A 21789-nucleotide genomic window follows, 5' to 3' on the forward strand; every position below is an offset into this window, starting at 1 on the left:
CCTCACCCCGTACTCAAATTAATGCACCTCGAGCAAGAAAAAGGGAGATGCAAGGGACTATTCTTTTTTTAGCAAAAAGAATGGCCACTTCTCTAGGATCGATTATGTATTTATGGATCTCTCAAAAGTAGATAAGGTCAAGGAAATTGAATATTTTCCCATTCATATATCGGATCGTGGAGCAATAGAACTAAGCATGGATCTTCCCTCTACTCCCCCAGTTGGGAGGTGGACATTGAACAGAAGATTGCTCTCACAAACCGGTGTCATGGAGAAGATTAAACTTGAGTTGGCTGCCTGTGCCCATTCATTTGGTTTGGGACTCTTTCAAAGCCTGCCTGAGAGGGATGCTGAAGGGGGCGGTGGCAGGTTGGGTCAGACTGGAGAAAGAAAAGATAGCCTTATTGGAGGACCATCTGACAAAGGTCAAAGCAAGTCTAAAGTTCGGTCAAGCTCAGGGGGGAGAAAAAGATAAACTAGTGGGTAAAGCTGAACACTTACAACGCGAATACAGGCTGGCAGTGGAAGGAATAATGTTACAGAAATGGGAAGCAAGAAGAATAAGAGATTTTGGTCAGGATAAGGATTGCGGGAAACTTCTAGTAATAAAGAGTAGAATGGACAGGTCTCAAAATTGCATCAGAAGGATTAGAATAGAAAGTGGTGGCGAACCTCCTGATCAGGTGTCTAATAACAAGGATGAGAAAGCTGCAGGTCCAGACTTGATTCCTAATGAGATCTACACCGTACTATCTGATGAAGTTATCCCCGTATGGTTAAAACTATTTAATGATATTCTGAGAGGGTCCTCTCCACTGCCTGATTCTTGGAAAGAGGCAGTAATTACACTGATTTTAAAACCTGGAAAAGATTCTACACAGTGTCAATCCTACCGCCCGATATCTTTGCTGAACTGCGACTATAAAATCTTCACCGGAATTCTGAACGCCCGGTTAAGTAAAATCGCAGGGGCTATAATACATGAAGATCAGAAGGGCTTTCTCCTCAGGCGTCAGATGAAGGACCTGGTTAATTCCTTAATTGGCGCAATAGATTTGGCAACGGTGGGTAAAGTTCCTCTAACAATTATAACGTTGGATGCTGCAAAAGCCTTTGACCGCGTCAACTGGTGTTATCTCTCTAGTGTATTAAAGACTTTTGAGTTTGATTGCACCTGTAGAGATCTTCTTGGAAAAATCTACAGCGAACCACAAGTTCAAATCTTAGTAAACAGAAACCTTTCAGCTCCAATTTCAATAGTGCAGGGTACCAGACAGGGTTGTGCGTTGTCCCCTATTCTTTTTGATTTATACATAGAGCCTTTTGCTCAAAGTGTAAGGCTAAATAAAGAAATATTCCCCCTTCTCAATGAATGGTTTTTTAAGGAAACTAGCACTGTACGCTGAGGACTTGATACTTTTTACGTCTAATGTCAATCAAGCTTTACCCAGTTTATTCAGGGAAGGGCAGACCTTTGAGAACTGTCAGAGTATGACATTAACAGCAATAAGACCGAGATTATGACCTGGAACTCAGAATTGCAGGGTTTCAGGGTCAAAAACCAGTTGAGGTAACTAGGAATAACCATCACACAAGAGCTGACTGACCTCCCCAAAACAAATATAGCTGGAGTCTTGAAGGAGGTTAATATCCTTTTGAAAAGATGGCAGAATCTCCCACGTACACATTATGGTAGGTCAAACCTGGTCAAAATGTGTGTTTTGCCCAAGTTCGCTTATCTTTTCAATAATATCCCCAGACTTTTGATAAAAACCTTTTAAATAAAATTCAGGGAAAGATTTCTACTTTCATCTGGGCTGGTAAGGGGATCAGACTATCGTGGAAAAAGCTTAGACGAAAGCTGGCACATGGGCTTACCAGACCTACAATTATATTGTTGGGCATACCAACTGAAAAATAGTAGGATGCTCCTATTCAGGCCAGATGACAACTTGATTGGTCGCATGTTCACGGCCATGCTGCACGAGGGTCCAGTTAAGGGTTTCATGTACAAGTTCGGCGCCCCTAAATTGTTTTTTAAAAGTCCGCCTGGAGGTTTTATACGCTGCTGTCAAATTATGGTTTGGTTGCCGTATTACATTAGGTATTACCTACTTTAGCGAGTGGGCCCCTGTGTGGGATTCTCCAGGCACCCCGGAGTGCCTGAATGACGCTTTATCTCAACCCCTGAAGGAGTCGGGGGTTCAGCGATGGGGCGACATAGCTGAAGGAAACAGCTGTCTTCCCTGGGATACTTGGAAGAACTTAACGAACAACAGGATTTCCAGATTTAAATACTACCAAATTTCAACCTGGTGCAAGAACCAACACTGGCAATTTCCAGGAGACAATGCAATGGAGGATGATCTCCAAGATCCAAATCCAAGAACGAAGGAGATAGCTCTCTGGTATAATCATCTCCTAGATGCAGTAGACAGAAAGTTGGATCCCCCCTACATGGTCTGGGAAAAGTGCTTGCCAGAAGAAGAGCTGCAAACCTTATGGCAAGTATCTTTAGATAAATTATATCCTTTCATTAAATCTGTTGCACTACAAAAGAACCACCTTTTTACCCTTCATAGGAAATATTGGTCTCCGCTTAAGATATCCAAAATGAGGGGAGAAGGAGATGCCAGATGTACAAGATGTTGTATCCACGAGGCAGATGTTTTTCACCTGCTCAGTGTTGAAGGAATACTGGGACAATGTGGGTAAGACTTTTTTCAGAAGCACTGGGTAAAGATATAGAGGTAAAGCCTTGTTTTAATCTTCTTTAGCATAGCACAGCCCTTGGAGGGGGAGGCGGACTTTACAGATGAACAGCGTAAACTTGTGTTTTATTTAACTAGACGAGAAATAAGTAAAAAATGGCATCAGGCTGACCCTCCATCTTGGAGGGAATGGTGGAATTCGGTCAGATATATTTTAAAGACTTAGATCAAAAGGTTAATTCCCACAATAATAGAAATGAGCTTGGCCGATTTTGGAAATTACTAGACTCAGAGTAACTGGTATGGCTGTTAAGATCTGTCCAATGATTACACTTCTTGGTCAGCCTATGATGTGTAATGTGGGCCTGGTCCCATAGTACATCAGCTGTGATCAGACCCCAAGATATAAGCAATTGGGCTGCTAGTACCGGGACGATGCTTATACAATATTATGGAGGTTATATGAGGACTATAAAAAAAAAAAAAACTTTAAAAAAAATAATAAATAAATAAACAAAACATTGTCATTTACAATGCCAATAGCTCAAACTCCCGCAAATTCGAGACCTACTGCATTGCAAATGCTTGTTGAGTTCTGAGACAGAGACGGCAGCAGCCATAGCAAGGCAGGGACTGTGACGCCAGGCCCTGCGTTTCAAAAGCAGGAGGGCGGAGGAAGCAGCTGAAGCCAAAACAGACCTCGGTCTTTGATTCCACAGCAAATGTGGCAAGATAAGAGCAAGATTTACAGACCTGTTTACAACAGAGCTCTGTAAACCACGAGCACTGGGCTACAGTGCTCCAGTTTCAAGAAAGAAATAGTGCTCACAACCTCTGAGTAACAACATATGCAACAGGGGCAGTCCTTGAAAATGGGCGGTGATTTTAAAGCCCACATCCCGAATACAGCATGTCTCACAGAGAGAGCGCAAGCCCTGCCTAGGCCAGACCTAAAAAGAATGGTATCTGGGTATTAATTTAACTAGTGTCATTCTCTGTTGTAACGCCTCACTTTCAAATGACCCAAATGACCCACATTTCAAGAGTTAGGACTCTTCTTTATTAAGGGCCCCCTTTCTACCAATAACCGTGTTACCCAAGGTCAGACTGGGACAGAAAATAGAGCCTGGCACCCCAATAAAAGAGGGCCCCATCAGATCGCTAATATGTGGCCCATATTTGCAACCCAGAACAGTTTTAAACTTATACAGACAAGCTTATCAGGGTGTAGGAGAGTGCATGCATTTGTTCTTGCTGCAGGCGATGTTTGTGGTAATGATAACTTAACTGTGTATTACAGAATCAACCGCAACCCTCCCTCACATGCCTGTGTTGCAACTTGCACTCGGTCCGTTCACGCGCGGGCCTGAAAGATGCCCCCCTTCGTGGGCTAATGGAATGTGGAGCAGGAACAGAAGGGGTGCTGCACATCAGAAGCACTCACGAGAACGGGAGCACACAGGGGTTCACGGATGAAAGGCGCCAGAAACAACAATCTCAGCACTCCAGACACACGCGGAGTCTCTCACTGAATCAGGACAAAACAGCGCACTGCTCTCTCTGTCCAAGTCTCCGTAATCATCCTGTAATTGGAATCAGTGTCTAATCTCACAATAAGGTGTACTCCAAAAAAGAAAATGTTTTATTTTCTGCTAGCTCAGCTGTGGAAAAACTCACTGGTTGCAGTCTTACAGGGAGAGTCTTAAACCTGTCTAGGGTTCCTCTTTGATCTCGTCCGGGACGAAGCAAAGAGCCTCCTGATAGGTATCTCGGGGGCAGATACGATGTGGCGCAGCACCCAGAGCTGCTGACTCGAGAGCTGTGGATCCCTGTTCATATCTCAGCGGCGCAACATCCTGTGATTCTGGGCAAATCACTTAATCTCTCCGGGTGATAATCTGAGCTACATAAATCTGCTGCAAGACGAAAAAGCAGAAGGGCAAAACCTTACGAAAATATAGTTCCACCAAAGCGGATGTTAACAGCATTCTGGCTGCAGAAAACTGATGAGAAGCAAAAGATGAACAAGCATTGGTAAATGCAGGAAAATATGCTACAGGCAACAGAAATGGAGGAAAAGTAAGTGACAAGCACAGGAACCAAGGAAAAGCCAGGAAAGCTAGTGGGTGGGATGTAAGCCACTTTTAAGATTTATATTAAAAACAATAGATTTCACAAGCACAGTGCAAGTGCTGTGCAGGCGAAACCTAAAAACGATCGTCACTGTACACACAAAGACTGTGTTGAATCATGCTTTTGATAGAAACAAGGGATGTACAGAAGACAAATGCATACCAAAAGAGAAGTGTCCAGCTGACACAGCCAACAGCACAAACCTATTCCAAGAGAAACAACAACAATTCCACATACTATGGTAAGAAATGGAACATTCATCACTGTTATATACTTAACAATACATTTTATGTGCCAGAAAGTAAAATACCATCAGAACTGCTAGTATTATATGCACACTATATCCCAAAATACTACTAATCTACAAATATAGACTAAGTAAGTGTCTCAGGATGCTGTTAATATTGTCAATGTGCCAGTCTGTGAATGGAGCTGCTAGGTTAGGTCACAGCAGCTTATGGGATAGTCGTGCTATTCATATGCCGATTAGTCTGCTAAAGGCTGCTCATAGTGACAGACTGTCGTTGGTTGCATCTTTTTGCTCAGGCTGCATTTCTTACCGACTTAGGACCACCATCACTCCCTCACAAGACCACAGCTGTCCTTCAAGAGACATGTGACGCCACAATGCCACTTTCTATATGTCCAAACTGAAAGTCACATTACTATACGAGACTCTATGCTTACTTTTCTAAGTTCAAAAGAATTGCCATTTCCCACCAAGTATGACCTTACTACCATGTCCACCTCACTAAAATGGTCTTCGAGGTTATTTTTGAAAATAAATTAAATTACGGACCACATGAATTGACTCAAATGTCTGAAGTAAATCTATCAAAGACATATGCCATGTGCACATAGTGATGATAACCCAAAAGTATATTGGAAAGCTGATACAACATGTGTAAGTATAATTTAGATCAAGAGAGCTGCAAATGTGAACAGGTGATGGTGCTGTGCTCAGGTGATAGTCACGTGCAAAACTAGTGAAGTAAAACGTATATGATAATCTAACGGCTACTATGTCTTCTCCATTTTCTACAACTTCTATCATCTAGTTACTGCACTTTGAGAAGGTCGCACCAAGTCATTTTCTATTATGGTGGTCCTGATCTGAGAAATAGGCAGATAAGGATGTGCTACTAGGGCCCATGGGTTTTACTCAAGATGTTTTCAGTACAAAGCTTGACTGAAGCTCGCAATAAAAGCTGACTAGGTCTCCTTAAGATGTGTAGGTGGCAGGCCTAAATACCCTTTTCTGATTATTATGAAACAGTTAGACCCCTCAATAAATCGTGTAAAAACTCCGAAATAGCATAAGAATTGTTTGCACATTTTTGGAAATATACTTCACTTTTATAATTTCCATTAATACACATAAATGAGCAGTTGATGCAATATCAATCTATAATAAAGCCAAACGTTATATGATACACGTGCAATTATCAAGCACAAGTTTAAAAATTAAAAATGTGCACTTGAATGTGTGAAGGTGGGAAATTAGGTGGAGCAGGGGCACATAAGAAGGAAACACAGAGCACAAGTCAGAAACATGCGAGAAAGGCACGACAATTTATAATCTTCACAAAAGCTTATAACTCTTTCAGGTTAATGGTTGCATAGTTAAATTCGCTGTGCTTTAGTCACACACGCAGGTTATAATAATCTTTAAATAACCAAGAGTATGACTGGCTCCTGGCTCAAACAGGATCATTATTTTTGGCTACAACTATGGTCCTGCACTTGTACACAGAACACAAAGATGCCAATGTCATTATGTTCCTCTATGCTCATTATGCAACAAAAGCTTGCACAAAAATCAAGTGTTCGAGTGATTGTATTGAACCAGCTACACCCTGGTGTCATAAGCAGTCCCATCATATGCTCAACTAGGAAGCCAGAAAATCCGGTTTTAATCAATCTTCCAAACATCGTACCGCTGAACACAGAATATGAGAAAATGCTAGAATGCACTCAATTTTTATTTTACATCTTGATATAAAGTGAATCAAGGGCAGTTTGGGTTCCAAACAAGTGGACTTTAGGGCTTCCTCAACACTCTACATTTAGCATTATCAAAGAAGCACTATAATCTGTCAAATACTGTTCCTCTCAAACTTCAAAAGATGCCCATCCTAGTTTTGGAACACGGTGCACTGATGTATGAGATATGAAACTTTCCACTTAAGGAGAATTTAAGCCGTCAGGATTTAGGATTTCCATATTTAGTATTGATCATAGCATGTATGTTTAACATTTGAAAAATGGTGGACTACTAATTGAAGAGAGCATATACACAAAAGACATTCTACCCAGTTTTTATTATGTGTAGTACAGTGGTCTTCAATCTGTGAAGTGGGATCGGGCTTTAACTGATTTCAAGGAGGGTACCAGGCTCTGGCAGCAAAGAGCACTTAACCTGTCCTAACAAAGCAAACAAGCTGAAAAAAGACCTGTGATGCAATGAAAAAACAATAAGGCTGCTGTAACCCACTCTGTATTGGGTAGTCATGCATTCGAATCTCAACTTCCTGCTGGGAACAGGTGTCAAAAGAGAACCTATAAATTATCCCATACATCTCCTTCGAGTTATGATGAGGAATCACAGAGGGAAAATCCTGCATGAAAGCCAAAGATTTAAAAAGTCTGAATTTTTACTCTCCCTTTTCTTTCCAATGACTATCTCCTTCCTTCCAACTTCTACATGTGAGAGTCACACGCATGTTTGCCCTAATCCCTACTATTGCATCTCTGCAATTTGCCCAAACTTCACTTTGCAGATAGCAACCTCTGCTTTAAAATAATACCCCTGCAACTTAACAATACCTAATCTGTTGTAGCTCATCTATTAATAATGCCAAACAATGCATGAATTCATATATTCCACTGCAGATCACATCTGACTCCTATTAACTTAACCACATAGAAACTGGAATAACACATGGCATGGTTTCCTTATGAACACAACACTATTAACCCTGGGCGTAGTACTACGCTCGTGGAGCGTGCGTAGTTTGCGCTACTACGCGAAGCGCACGTAGCACAGTGCAAAAACGCGGAGCGGGCATTTTTTGTTTGGCCGCGGTCCTAAACGGCAAGTTTGCGACCGTGAGCGAGCAAAATCAACATCCTGGCGAGACTTTTTCCTCGTTCGCGATCAGCAACATCAAGTTGCCAATCGCGAGCGTGGAAAATAAACCTCCCGGCGAGATTCTCAACGCGGGAAGGTCAGGTTTCTCATTGTGAGTGGTCGCGTATGCTGGCGATCGCTCGCGATGAGAAACTACCAGTCTGCGTTGGAAAGCTGCCGCTCGAGTACAAATCTACTCGAGCGGTAGAAAATGACCGCTTGCACTGTGCAAGATGCCGTTTGCAATGATTGCACAGTGCAGACAAGCATCTGGCACTGTGCAAGCAGTGCGAACAGCATTTCCCTACCACACTACGCAGTTCGTGTAGCATACTACGCAAACTACGCCCAGGGTTAAACACTAATCGCAATAAAAATTATTGTTATTATTTTTTTAAACACCTCAAAACAAAAAAATATCTACTAACCGTGGGTTCTGGACCAGCGTGCTGTCTGCTTTTTCAGGGGTTGTAAGTGCTTTATAAATGTTACTTCAACCCAAGTATAATATATAGCCCACATTACTACTAATACCATAACACTCAATGATTGGGTCGTCGATTACAGTTCATAAAAACGGCATAATAATTCCCTTTTACTACTTGATACTCTTACATAAGACAAAACTGCAAAGGGTACTGTCCATCACCTAGTTCTGTGCCAGTCTACAACAAATAAACCACCCATCACCAGCAGAACAGACAAGGAATAACTGAAGAGATGTGACACATACTGCTGGACAATGGAGAATTTAATTTATTCCACCACCTGAGGTCTCAACTAGCTACCTGCTTCTTGATATCTCGCACAATGACAATCAGATATGGGATAATATTAAAGTCCATCCCAACACCTAGCCCCACCATTTCTCACTTTAACCTATGCCTCCCCAGGACAATCAACAAAATATCCCAGAAGGGGCAACCCAGTGCAATAAGTCACCATAAAGGGACTTGCAAAGCGGCTCAAAGATGCCAGCCTACTGAAAGCCAAAACTGTGCACCAGTCTGTCCAACTTCTTCATCCATCATACTGCTAAGCAACGTACCCCAGTAGGCATCACGCACAACATGGAAACACTTTGCACACAAGATCAAACAAAGACAACATTTCCAACCACACATCCTACAAAGCGTAGCGTACTACTCCCGGAGGCAAGCGCTTCAACACCCCATATTAGGGATAGTAAGCACTATATAAATACTACAATACAATACCCATATTGGCAATTAATTATTTGAATCCAAAACATGTGTGTCTGAATCTTTCCTGGCAATCTTAATCCTACTGAAGTACCTTTCTCGCAAGGCTGCTTATAGTTCTTTGGTTTTCTGTTCGCAAAGACTAGATTTTCATCTAGTTATTCTGACAACCACTCAGCCACCAATCTCACAAAATAACACAATCCACTGTAACATACAACTAACTCATCAAAACAGTTCTTTGAGAGTGTAGAATTTTACCTTACATCACAAAGAGAGAATTTTACGCACTTCTCACTGGAGCAATAATAATCAGACATTTAAGCTGGGCAATTCCAGAAAGTAGAAAAAAAAAAATCCCCGCATTTCAGACAATACAAATAAATTTTAAGAATTACCAAACTGAAATGTACTAACCTTGTCTATTATGCTGTTGACAATCAGAGGGTTTTTCAAAATATGTTGCCCAATTCCAGTATTGAACATGATTCCTAGGCCAAACGGAAATTAGACAACAACATTAAAATGATGTGCATACCTGTCAGCATTAGGCTAGTAATCAACATGAAATCATTGTACAAGAGGAAACAAAGCTAATAGTACCTACAGAAAACTGAGTGGTACTACGTTGTCTACAAAGAAGAGACAGTCACCATTTATTTCTCTCAAAAATGCAATTTTGGGTGAAATGATTTATTGTCTTATTTCATCCAATGGAAGTCACAGCCTTATTTATTTCCTTCCCTCCAGCTAATTAGTCTCCAAGGATAGCAGGCATTTACATAAAGACACCCCTAAAACACTCTAAGACTTTTGTTTGTTTGCCCTTTATTCAATTAGCGTCTTGATCATGACAGGTAAGGAAAGCCTGACCATTCTACTCACAATTAGGGCCCATAGATAGATGTGCTTTGGAGACAGCTGCTTCAAAAATAGACACAATATGTGTTTTAATAAAGCAAAATGTGTCTTTACTAACACTAACTTCAGAAAGTTTCCGTTCATTTTAATGCAAATAGTATAGTCTAGTATTTCATAAACTATTTTCAATAAAGAGATCTGTGTACTATAAATCACCATTTTCATGCTAGCTACACAAAAATAAACATGCAACATAAAAGCATACCTAGTAACGAGTATCATAGTCCTATGTTGTCCCATGTGGCCATCTTGGGATTCTGGTGAAATTTACAAGCCACTCAACTTAAGAGGTCATCGGAATTTCCTTTATGGCAATATAGAATGACATTACAGTTGTATATACAGTTAATCTCTTTTTAGATCATGGTGGTTTGCATAGCAGGGTACAAGTTATGGTTTGCTCAGCTAACCAGAGTAGTCCAATTTCAGAGTTTTTTTTGTTTAGTTTAGTAGCCATAATAATTCTGAAGGTTTTTAAACATATGCTAATGTCTTATTAGCAGAAATAAAATCAGAACTTATTAACAAAGTTTTTTTCATTGTTTCTCTAAGGATATACTTCATACCCCTTCTTTGCTGGCAATCCCGGCTATGCACAGAAGGGCCGCCTTTAGCACTGGTGGCGCCTGGTACGACAATATTTTTTAGAGCCCCTCCTCCATTACCTCCTTCTCGGATTCCCTCACTACCACCAGGCAAAAGCACCCCTCAGCTCTCCATAGCCCCTTTCCCACATACATTTAATTTGTTTAGGGGGAAAAGAACTAAACCAAAAGCTAATATTGCTAAATGTATATTTACACCCTCGAGAGAAAAAAGCTGGGATGAAACTACTGACTGCAGAAGTGACAAAAAGATTTTCAGAGGAGCTAACATCTAACCTCATAGTAACAGGGGACTTCAATATGTATCTTGAAGGGCCCCAGACAAGTGATGCACTTCTGGAAGAGCAGTTTTGTGCATGGGGCATCCCACAACAGGAGGCAAGCAAATGGGTCAAACAAAACAGGCTGGCAAGAGACAGCTTAAAGGATTTAGAACATCTTAATCTTGTAGCTCTAAACGGCCGTTTCACAAACAACAGGCCCTTGGTAGCCACTTTTCATAACGCGACCGCAAGTTTAACTATAGAATTCACATTCTCATCATTACAATTCTTCGGCAAAGTCTTGGATTTCCGAATAGGAACAATGGCAGCCAGTGACCACTTACCGCAAGAGATTACCCTCAACATCTACGGGGCAGCGGTAACCTTGCCAGTAGCAAACGTGGGATCATCACATTCGGTCACAGAAAAAAAAGAATAAAATGCAAAACGCATAACCTGGAAGACTTTGAAAAGGAAGCGAAAGAACTGTGGGACAAAAGCATTGCGACTCAGACAGATAATTTAAGTCGATGGAAGCTATTCACTAGCAGTCTTGGGACTGCACAATCGAGAAAAAATAGGCCAACACAACAATGAAAGACCAAAATCAAACAAGCTCCACAAAGTTAATAAAACAAAACATCAACTTAAAGAATCTTAAGAGAAATATTAACAAATTACTGCGGCAACTACACCGAGACGGTCCAGACAATGATGTGCAAAAGGAACTGTAAAAGCTAAAAACCATCAAAAAGAAACTAATTTGGAACTTAAAAAGGGAAGCGGAGGAAGAGCTATGGGCTAAGTTGCTCCATGACGCAAAAGGAAATAAAACCAGTGGAAGATTGTAGAAAACGGTGAACAACCTACAAAACCCAAGAAGAACCAGCATTAATTCTCACATTACCGAAAAAGCTTGGTCCGACTACCTTATGTTTCATTTCAACAAAATACCAAAGTACTCCGTTACGAGGCTATTAGAACCTGACAGGAAAATCTGAGATTGTGCACAACTAACGGAGACAACTACATTGGCCTTCACAGAAAAACAAATTATAAGAAAGATAGCGAAAGGAAAGACAGAGGGGGCGCAGGGCCCCAACGGAATTCCCCCCATTTTGTATAAACGAAACCCAGAAAACTGGGTAGCGGCGCTATCACGACTGTACAAACAGATTTCTGAAACTGAAATAATCCCTGACTCATGGAAAGGCTCAATAATAGCTCCAATCCACAAGAAAGGCAGCAAAAACAATCCAAAAAATTACAGACTTGTTGCCTTAATCGACAATGATGCCAAATATTATGCCGGCCTCTTATTAGAGGAGCTTACGGAAAGTGCGAACGAAAATGCTGTGATCCCCATCACCCAGACAGGCTTTCGGAAAAAATTGGGAACTACAACAAATATTTTGGCTTTAACACTCCTAATAGATGCTGTAAAACTCGCACAACTGCCTCTTTATGTATGCTTCATCGATTTTACTTCAGCTTTCGACAACATCAACAGAAATCTACTATGGGAGAAGCTGGCCAACAGAAAAATACCATCAACTCTACTATCACAATTGAGGTTACTACATACGGACACGGGGGTTCAAATTAAGTTGGGCTCAGGCGACTGTCTGTCAAGGAAAATACAGACAACCAAGGGTCTTAAACAAGGGTGTGTGCTAGCTCCGACCCTTTTTAACATCTTTGTCGGATCTCTCTTCGATGCTAGACGAAAGTAACCCTCATGCCCCGAATCTAGGAGGACTAAATCTTTCAAACCTGATGTATGCAGACGATATTGTGCTTATTAGCCGCACGCCGGTAGGGTTACAACACCTAATCGACACAACATATAATTATTGGGCTATGAATGACCTCAGCATAAACCTCTCAAAAACAAAAGCCATGAAATTAAACGTGAAGACGTCTACACCCATGTTTTGCTGGAAAATGGGAGGACTAACACTGGAAACTGTGGATGAATACAAATATCTGGGTGTAATTGTTGATAGAAAAGGTCAGTCAGTCAGTGATACTTTATTCGATAAAAATTTTCATCATAAAAGTAATATACAGTATTCATGACCTATGTAGGCACATGCTACAAAATACAATATAAATCATCATTAAAATTTGTACAACAAATGTCACTTAAAATTTTCAGTACAAGAAATACAAGTTAAAAATCATCAGTTTACTCTGCGTATAACAGCATAACTACTCATTTCCCCTACTAAGTAAATAACAGGGGCCACTAACCTAGCCCATGAGCCATTCCTTCATTGTGGCGTCCCGGCCTGCAAGGTAAGTAGGAGCTTTAGTCTCCTCATACGGATCACCCAAGCACTTCCGATAAATTTGGCGACACCACACACCATTGAGGAGGAGGGTGTATCAGTACAGAGAACTCGCAGGGCCATTGCGTGACATCGAAGGCCCAGGCCCCTACATAAAGGTTTTAGCCATATCCTTCTAGATACTCTGTAAGCCGGGCAAGCAAACATAAAATGCGCCACAGACTCAATAGGGGCTGCACAGCACGGGCACGCCTTTGATATACTACCTTGTGCATTCCACCCAAAGGTAAAGGCATTTACAGGGAGGGTTCCAAACCTAACTTTTAAGTATAATGATCTGTCAAATGGTTTCTCGATGTAATCGAGGAGTAGTTCAAATTGGCATGACCCCTTTATTTCTAGAAACCGCTCGGTGAGAGAACCCCCAGCACCTCTACGCAAGCTCTCCAGCTGGACCCACTCCCAATAAAGCTTCTTGATGACTAATTTAGGTGGCGGGGATTGACTCTTCCATAGATCACTTAGGCCTATAAGTCCCACCAGCTGCCGTAGGTTGCTCAACCACTTAATCCTGTTACCTTTATCCAACAAGATAAGTTCGTCCAATGCAGCAGCATAGTTCTTGAGCTCCTCAGTCCTTCTCAGCCGCACCCAAAAAAGTAAAGGGCGAAGGCGCACTATTTCCTTAAGTGGGCGCCTGCCCATATCTAAACGTAATGGTATCAATGGGGTAGAAGCTGGTAAGGCAACCAGATCTCTCAAGAACTTGTTTTCTGAGGTGATTAAATCCAGGAGATTCTCGAACCCCCAAAGTTCAGAGCCGTACAGAGCACTTGGCAAAATTTGGCCTTCATAGATAGCTAGGGCCGGGGCCACGGGTTTACTCACTGACTCCCTGTGCTCGCGTATTACCACCCCAGCAACTCTTTTGAAATTTAATAACATTTTAGCCAGATGGTCATTCCAGCGCATCCGACTATTCACCCTAACACCCAAGTAATCGAAGGACTCCACCATATCCAGAGACTCCCCATTGAGCGAAAAATTATTCCGAAATCTTCTGGACGGGGAAAGGGCCATTAGTTTTGTTTTCGAGGTATTAATTGTAAGGCCCCTATCATTACAAAAATCACTAAAGCGATGTAATAGCTTTTGAAGACCTGCCGGGGTTTTTGAAATCAGAATGGTGTCGTCAGCGAAGAGGAGAGTTGGTATTTTTTCCCCAGGCAGGGATGGCGCAGCCGCCGCCTCGTCCCTCAGGTGGTCCACCACACCATTCACAAATAGGGAAAATAGGGTCGGCGCCATGACACATCCCTGGCGGACTCCCCTCCTCACGGGAACCCTCTCGGTCAGTTGGCCTTGGGTACCCCATCTGATTCTTGCATAATTTCCGTCATGGAGCTTGACTATAAGGTCCAGAAGGTAACCCGGCAAGCCCATCTCCTCCAAAACTTCCCATAGCCTAGCTCGGGGGACCAGGTCGAACGCCATCCTGAGATCTATAAACGCCAGGTAGAGACTACCCTGGTTAATTAACACAGTTTTCCAATAGATCGCAAAAAAGCGGAAGACCTGGTCCATTGTACCCACTTTTTTCCGGAACCCGGCCTGGAAATGAGAGAGGACCTGCTCCTCCTCCATCCATACACCTACTCGCAAAATGATGACCCTGCCAACCACTTTCTGAATCACGTCTATCAGACTAATTGGTCTGTAGTTGGCAGGGTCATCCCTGTCACCCTTTTTGTAGACCGTGATCACTTCAGCCCCCTTCCATGAATCTGGGACAGGATGTCCCTTGGCTATTAGGTTCATTATTAATGCAATGAGTGTGGCCCAAGCTGTGGGTTCAATCATAAGAAGGTCCCCCGGAATACCATCTTGGCCCGCTGCCTTCTTCGGGGTTAGGTGTCCTATGGCCACTACTATCTCAGAAGGCACAAATGGATTCTCGAGCGTGGCCACAAGGGGGGCCCGATTGGCTGGATCCCGAAAAAAGAATTCTGGTGCATCTTGACCACCGTATATTGTTGAGAAATGGGAATACCATTGCTGGCTAGTAATGTGATTAGCCAGCAGGGGCTATTATAATTTCTGGCCTTATTGATCAAATCCCAGAACAGTGAACCATTTTTCATTTTAGATGCATTTTTGAGGTCCTGCCAATGCTGTTCCTCCCACTCTTTTTTAGCCCACGCTAGTTCGTGGGCATACTCCCTCCTAACTATTTTAACTAGCGGTTGGTTCTTTTTACGGAGGGCAGCACCTAACTCACGTCTTTTGGCCCGACACTTAGTAGAGTACCAGGGGTTGCTGGGTTTAAGAGCTTTTGTTTTATTGCTCTTAGTTAAAAAAAAATGGCACTCATCATAAAACAACATAAGCTGCGCGCATAGACATTCTGGCTGCGCCCACCTCAATTAAAAAACATCAAATGTCTTCCTTTTTAAACAAGTGAGAATACTTCCGCAACTATGGATTGGTCACGACGGCACAAAACCGCAGAAGCCGTTTGCAACCAACGGCCCACCTATTAACTGTCACGTCCACCGGACGGCGCCGCTCAAAATTGCTCGAAGAACCTGTAGTTGCATGGATCTGAACATAGATTCTTTTGGGCCACATAACGATTCATCTTTTAGTTTATGGAAAGCGCTAAATGATGCTTATTACTAGAATGCACTTTTTAGCCTCATGAAATGTTTCTAAAGTTTTAAAGCAATTTTAATCAAATTTATTGACAAAAAGGTTGTACTAGATAAAATTGTATTTTAAGTTTGTTTACATGCATATATGCTGATTGCAATGGTTTTAATTAACTGAGCAATAAAGAATTAGTTACTTAAAAATTTGTTTTAAAGTGCAAGTAAATGCTGGCTTCACAAATCCACTCAGCTATTATCCACATAGATTATGGATCTGTTCTTTGCAGCAGGCATATTAACCCTCTGCGCTATTTTATGGCGAGTCAAAACTGCAACGAGATAAAAAGATCTTTCTATCTAGCAGTAACATTAATCACAAGATGGATATATTTGACCTCTTAAATAGTGAACATCCTGATGCGATCTTCCCTACTGAAACCTGGTTACATTCCAGCTCAGGTCCTGTTGTTGCCTTGGCTCTACCATCTAATTATGCCATAGCCAGAAGGGATAGGGCCAGCGGAAAGGGTGGAGGAATTGCTATAATTTATGATAAGTCTTACCAATGTAAACTGGAAGATTTAGCTATTTTAAATTCTGAAGCAGCATTATTTAAAATTACACTGACACCGCATATTACTTTTTCAGGTATTCTTGTTTATTGCCCCCCTGGACCTTCTAATTCTTGGGCTCTGTTATTACCAGAGCTAGTTTCACCATATCTTCTTAAAGCGTCTAATTTCACCATATTGGGTGATTTCAACTTACATCTTGAAAACTTGGACTGTACGACTAGTAGTACACTGATTGCGGACCTTGCAGCTTTAAATCTTTTACTAATAGTAATAGTGGTCACACTCATGTGGCAGGGCATTTGTTGGATCCTATTTTTTCTAATTTAACTTGTCTTCACTGTGATCCTGCTCTCCCTTTATGCTGGTCTGATCATTTTGCTACCAAATTTCAGTGCACATTTTCACTGAATCCAATCGCAGCTTCTGTGAGAAGTCCTCAAAGAACTCGGAATTGGAATAAATTGGACCTTGAATTTTTTAATAGGACCCTTATTGATAACGCCCCTACTATTGTACATATATCAACTAACTCTTCTAGTATGATACATGAATGGATTTCGGATACAGTTGAATGTTGTCTTCCATTAACCACAAAAAAGAAATATAACCACCGTTCCCCTGGTTTACAGAGCAATTAAAAGTTGAACAAGCATTTGCAATGCAATAGGTCTCGCATTCACACGATTTCGAGCTATTGGCATTGTAAATGACAATGCCTTTTGTTTATGTTTCGGTTTTAAAACATAAATACATGGCATTGTTATTTACAATACTAATAGCTTAAACTATACCAACAGAAAGGGCGCTTCAGATATATTCAGGTCAAAGAGCAAACACCCCGACTGGCACAGATGAAAGCACCTTAGAATAGTGAACAGCAACTTCACCTGAACGCAGACATCGTTTGTCACAAAATGAAGGGACCCATGCACTGGCAGTATTTCATCTCAATGGAAGAAACAGGAGCTGTTAATAAAGTGCACAAACAGCAGCTGCTCTTCACACAGTTGTGCTGGTGCTTTTATTGGCAGCACTGGCAGGGGCAATAGGTGGTGCAATCTGCAGTGGCCTCCTGACGAGGGCCCTGTAAAACTGCACATTCTAAGCTGTACTGTATAACACACAAGCTGCTGCCGTTGGTTCTGCAGTAAAGCTGGAAACCTCTACCCTTCCCATAGCCAACACAATTAATGCCCAGCTCCCATAGCACAGTGTCTGGACACCCTCTGCAACTAAGGCACAAGAGGCAGTAAAATAGCAAAAGAAAAAAAACATGGGGAATAGCAAGGCAGGAAAGACAAGAAATCTTGAAAAATAAAAAGAATGAACACACTGGTTCTTCTCACCAACAGAAAATGTAATTGACACACACATATCTCATAGACGGGTGAGTTAATCTTTGTGAACAAGTAAATACATCCCTACTGATAACACAGATGCTGTAGATTCTTCATCACAGGCAAATCAGTTAATCTTCACAGATACACAAGCACATCCTCACACACATGCAAGTGCATCCTCACAGAGACATAAGTGCATCCCCACAGGCGCGTATGTGCATCCATAGATACACATGTGCATTCTCACAGACACAATATGTAATTAATACAAGTGCACAAATTCATCCCTGTTGTCGTAGTATATAATCATCACATGCACACGTGTTTGCTACCACACACCTACAGTTTTTCTCTCATATATTCACCTTTGTAGACACACGAGTTCATCATCAGAGATGCACAAAGTTCGCTTCTATGCACGCAGGTTCATCCTTGCAGACATTCCTTGGCACGGTCACAGAGAAGCACACACGAGTCCACTGTAATGGGTCATCCAGCTCTGCTCGAGACAGATACTTGTCTTCAATGCACTGTATGTTATCCTCACAAGCAGGAATTCAGTCTCAGAAATGCTTTACTTCACAGATGCTCACGAAAACCGGCCAGACGTGGGCAAGCACAGCGTCTGCCTATCTAATATGTGAAAATACAGTACAGTAGCACGGCACAATTGTGTACCACCATAACACAACCTGCACTGCACTGGGTAGTGGTGTCCCTTGGGGGGTGGGGCAGATGGGGGCCCTTCCCCATAAGCATTGCTCGCTGAACAGCCCCAGCCAATCGGAAAGAGCAAACCCATAAACAAGCAACACAAGCATTTACAATGCAACTGTCTCGGCATTGTTAAAGTTAGAGCTATTGGCATTGCTCATGACAATGCCGTTTCTTTACATGTTTTAAAAACAAAAACATAAACAAAAATAATGTCATGAGCAATGCCAATAGCTCTAACTTTACCAATGCCGAGACCATTGCATTGTAAATGCTTGTTTTTGAACGTCTGGGTCCCCGGGCCGCTGGATCTGTATTGCCAGGGCTGGTGTGCGTTCGTAGTCCGGCCCTGTGAGAATGAAAGAGGACTATCGGGAAAAATGCAGGGAATAGGGGGAGGGCGATGACAAGGGGAGGGTGAGTAAGGTTGGAAGTGTGAGCGAGTAGAGGAAGAGGGAGTCCAGGAGAAGGACAGAGGAAGAGGGACTGCAGAGGAAAGAGAAAGTGCTGCCTTACGAAGCTGTTGCTAAGGTAACCATCTGGACCTCACGAACATACTGAAAACCCAGATGTTCTCTGCTGGGGAGTCCCATTCAGTACCCGGTGCTGTTCACTCACCCATCTTGTTTCACTTTAGAGGGTTGTGTTTGCTAAGAGACCTCCACATGTGAGTTTACTAAATTAGTGCAGCAGAACCTCATCAGTGCTACATACATCAAAAGTCCGTTTGCACAGCTATCTATACACGTAACTCACTGCAATGGTTTTTGCAGGAGTAAACTCATTTTATTTTCATACTAACCTACATGAATCAGTAAACTGACATTTAAAAGTTTCTGCTAGCCAAACACGGGGATAGATGGGAATCCCAAAACCGTACGAGGGTACTCAGATTAATTAAGCGCTTAGGTGCCATAAGCAATGGTAAAAGATGTTTTACAAATGTCGATGACATCATTTGTTTCCATTGGTGGAATCTCACTCATCCTTCCATACCTAAGCCCCCAAGCCCTCCGCTTGCCAACCTCGCAAGGACGACTCAAGGAGCGCGCATGTGCCCCTCTGGCACAGGACACACTGCTGTGCGCCAGCAACAAAACACCTACCAACACACAGACCTGTTTAGCACTCTACCCTATGAGTCCCCGCAACTCACAAACACACACACACCCAAAACATAGACACAGATATCAGTGAATCCGTCCGTGTCTGACTTGCAGAAATGTACTGCAGATCGAAAATACACCCCACTTCGGATGCACCGAGCGCACATAAAGTCTTCAAGATCTATACGTAACAAAAATGTGACTGCGGGAGCTGTTATGTATTTGTTTTTGAAAAACACACACACAGTAGGAACCATAACTTTCTCTATCAGGAAGGAGAGCCGAGCCGCGCGAGCTGTTAAATGCATTAGGCAATTTACAATTAATATAGAAGTCATTTCAGAGATATCTGGCCGAGAGTACAACAGGGCAATTAACCCGCTAATACACTAGGCTATTACATCGCTATGTCTCTTATTTTAGCCCGAGGTGATTTGAAACGCACTGGATTAAAGGATATTACAGGCGATAGCATGAGAAATAGCTTAACGTAATGAGCCGTCCCATGATGGCTGCTATTAAAGACGATTTGCAGTTGAAAACTACAACATACCGCGGTTCAGCCATCTAGAGGCAGAAGTGTCTTTAACTCTTTAAGTCTTCGGTCCTTTCAGACACACAGACATATCCAAGTTGTATCACTCGCATGCCGCGCTCTTCAGAGACCGGCAACTTAAATTGATCCAAAAAACAGTAATCTGGCCAGCAATTTAAAACAAGAAGGGCTGGGCGAGAAGGGAGGGGGGAATGCCAGCAACAGAGGAGCCCGCGAAAGTGAAAGTGATCGTGATTACGATCGCTAGGGAGGAAAGACACATGGCGCTGCGCGCGTGCACGTTCACGTGCACTGTAGCTTTAGGCCACGGCAGCACTTTGAAAAGCCCAGATATAAAATGTCTCTTCGAGCCTTTGGCTCACGAGACCTAAAAACCAAATGCAAAACTCTGGAAAGGAGCTGGAGGAGGAATTACTCACAGGACTCTAAATCCAACTATAAATTAGCCTTAAAGCAGTATCAAGCCCTTTGTAAATTAGCCAGAAAGGAATATGTATCCTCTACTATCTCCAATGCCCAGAACTGTTCACGTACTCTGTTTAGCATGGTAAAACTTGCTGGCTCACACACAGTCAATGCCACCTATTCTTAATGAACAACAGTGCGATAATCTCGCAAGCTATTTTGTGGACAAAGTTGAACAAATTTACTCTGCACTACAAACCACTCAGACAGGGGCATCTGGTACGTCATCTCCCATGATCGAGTCTGACCACAGGGCGAGTAACGCCATGAGACATGAAGCCTGGACATGATTTGATTTTAATTCTTTCAAAAAAATCTTAAATAGTATTAAATCTGGCTCTCCTTGTGATCTCATCCCTGCTTTTGTGCTGCAGCAGTTGGATTCTTCCTCTTTGATGCTCATTATGCAGCTACTAAATGCCTCTATCCGAGAAGCCGTTGTCTAATTTTAGGCCTATTTCCTTGCTTCCCATCTATTCCAAAGTTTTGGAAAAACATATTAATCAGCAACTTACTCGCTTTGTGGATTCAACTAGCCTTTTGCATCCCTCTCAGTCCGGTTTTCGGGCAGGTTTTTCTACTGAGATCACTCTGCTTGGAGTATCAGAGATGTTACGACTGCGATTGGATGCTGGGGACACCGTAGCTCTTATATTGCTCGATTTGAGCGCTGCATTTGAAACTGTGTCCCCCACTGTGTTATTAAAATCCTTGCAATCCTCCGGCATTACTGGCACAGCACTTGGCTGGCTCGCGTCTTTTCTTGCCAAGCGGACATTTCAAGTTTTTTCATCTAGAGCCACCTCTAAAGCCTACCCCTCTTCTATTGGGGTGCCTCAGGGCTCTATTTTGAGTCCTCTTTTATTTAAATTTGTACATTAAACCCCTGGCAACAATAGCAGAGGAATCAGGGCTGTGCCTGTTCTCTTATGCTGACGACACCCAGATCATTTTTTCCCTTTCCTCAGGACAGCTGTGCGGACCTTCAGTGCTTCAGACTGGTTTAAGTAATATTGCATTGTGGATGCAAGATAATCTCCTTAAGTTTAACGGTGAAAAGACCGATCTCCTCATTTTGGGGGAAAACAAAGATCTCTGGGGCCCTCAGCATTGGCCATGTGTAATGGGT

The 21789-nt window shown here is 42.3% G+C and overlaps 1 protein-coding gene across 1 annotated transcript in view; it reads right to left on the reverse strand.

Moving 5' to 3' along the window:
* Positions 1-21789, reverse strand: part of DIMT1 (DIM1 rRNA methyltransferase and ribosome maturation factor) — a 177012-nt gene that overhangs the window by 146554 nt on the left and 8669 nt on the right. Inside the window, exon 2 of the mRNA XM_085631601.1 lies at positions 9594-9667. Within this exon, the coding sequence (XP_085487727.1) occupies positions 9594-9667 (74 nt within the window). The remainder of the gene's footprint in view (positions 1-9593; positions 9668-21789) is intronic.

Source organism: Triturus cristatus, chromosome 2_1, assembly GCF_964204655.1.
Source record: "Triturus cristatus chromosome 2_1, aTriCri1.1, whole genome shotgun sequence".
Classification (NCBI taxonomy): Eukaryota; Metazoa; Chordata; class Amphibia; order Caudata; family Salamandridae; genus Triturus; species Triturus cristatus.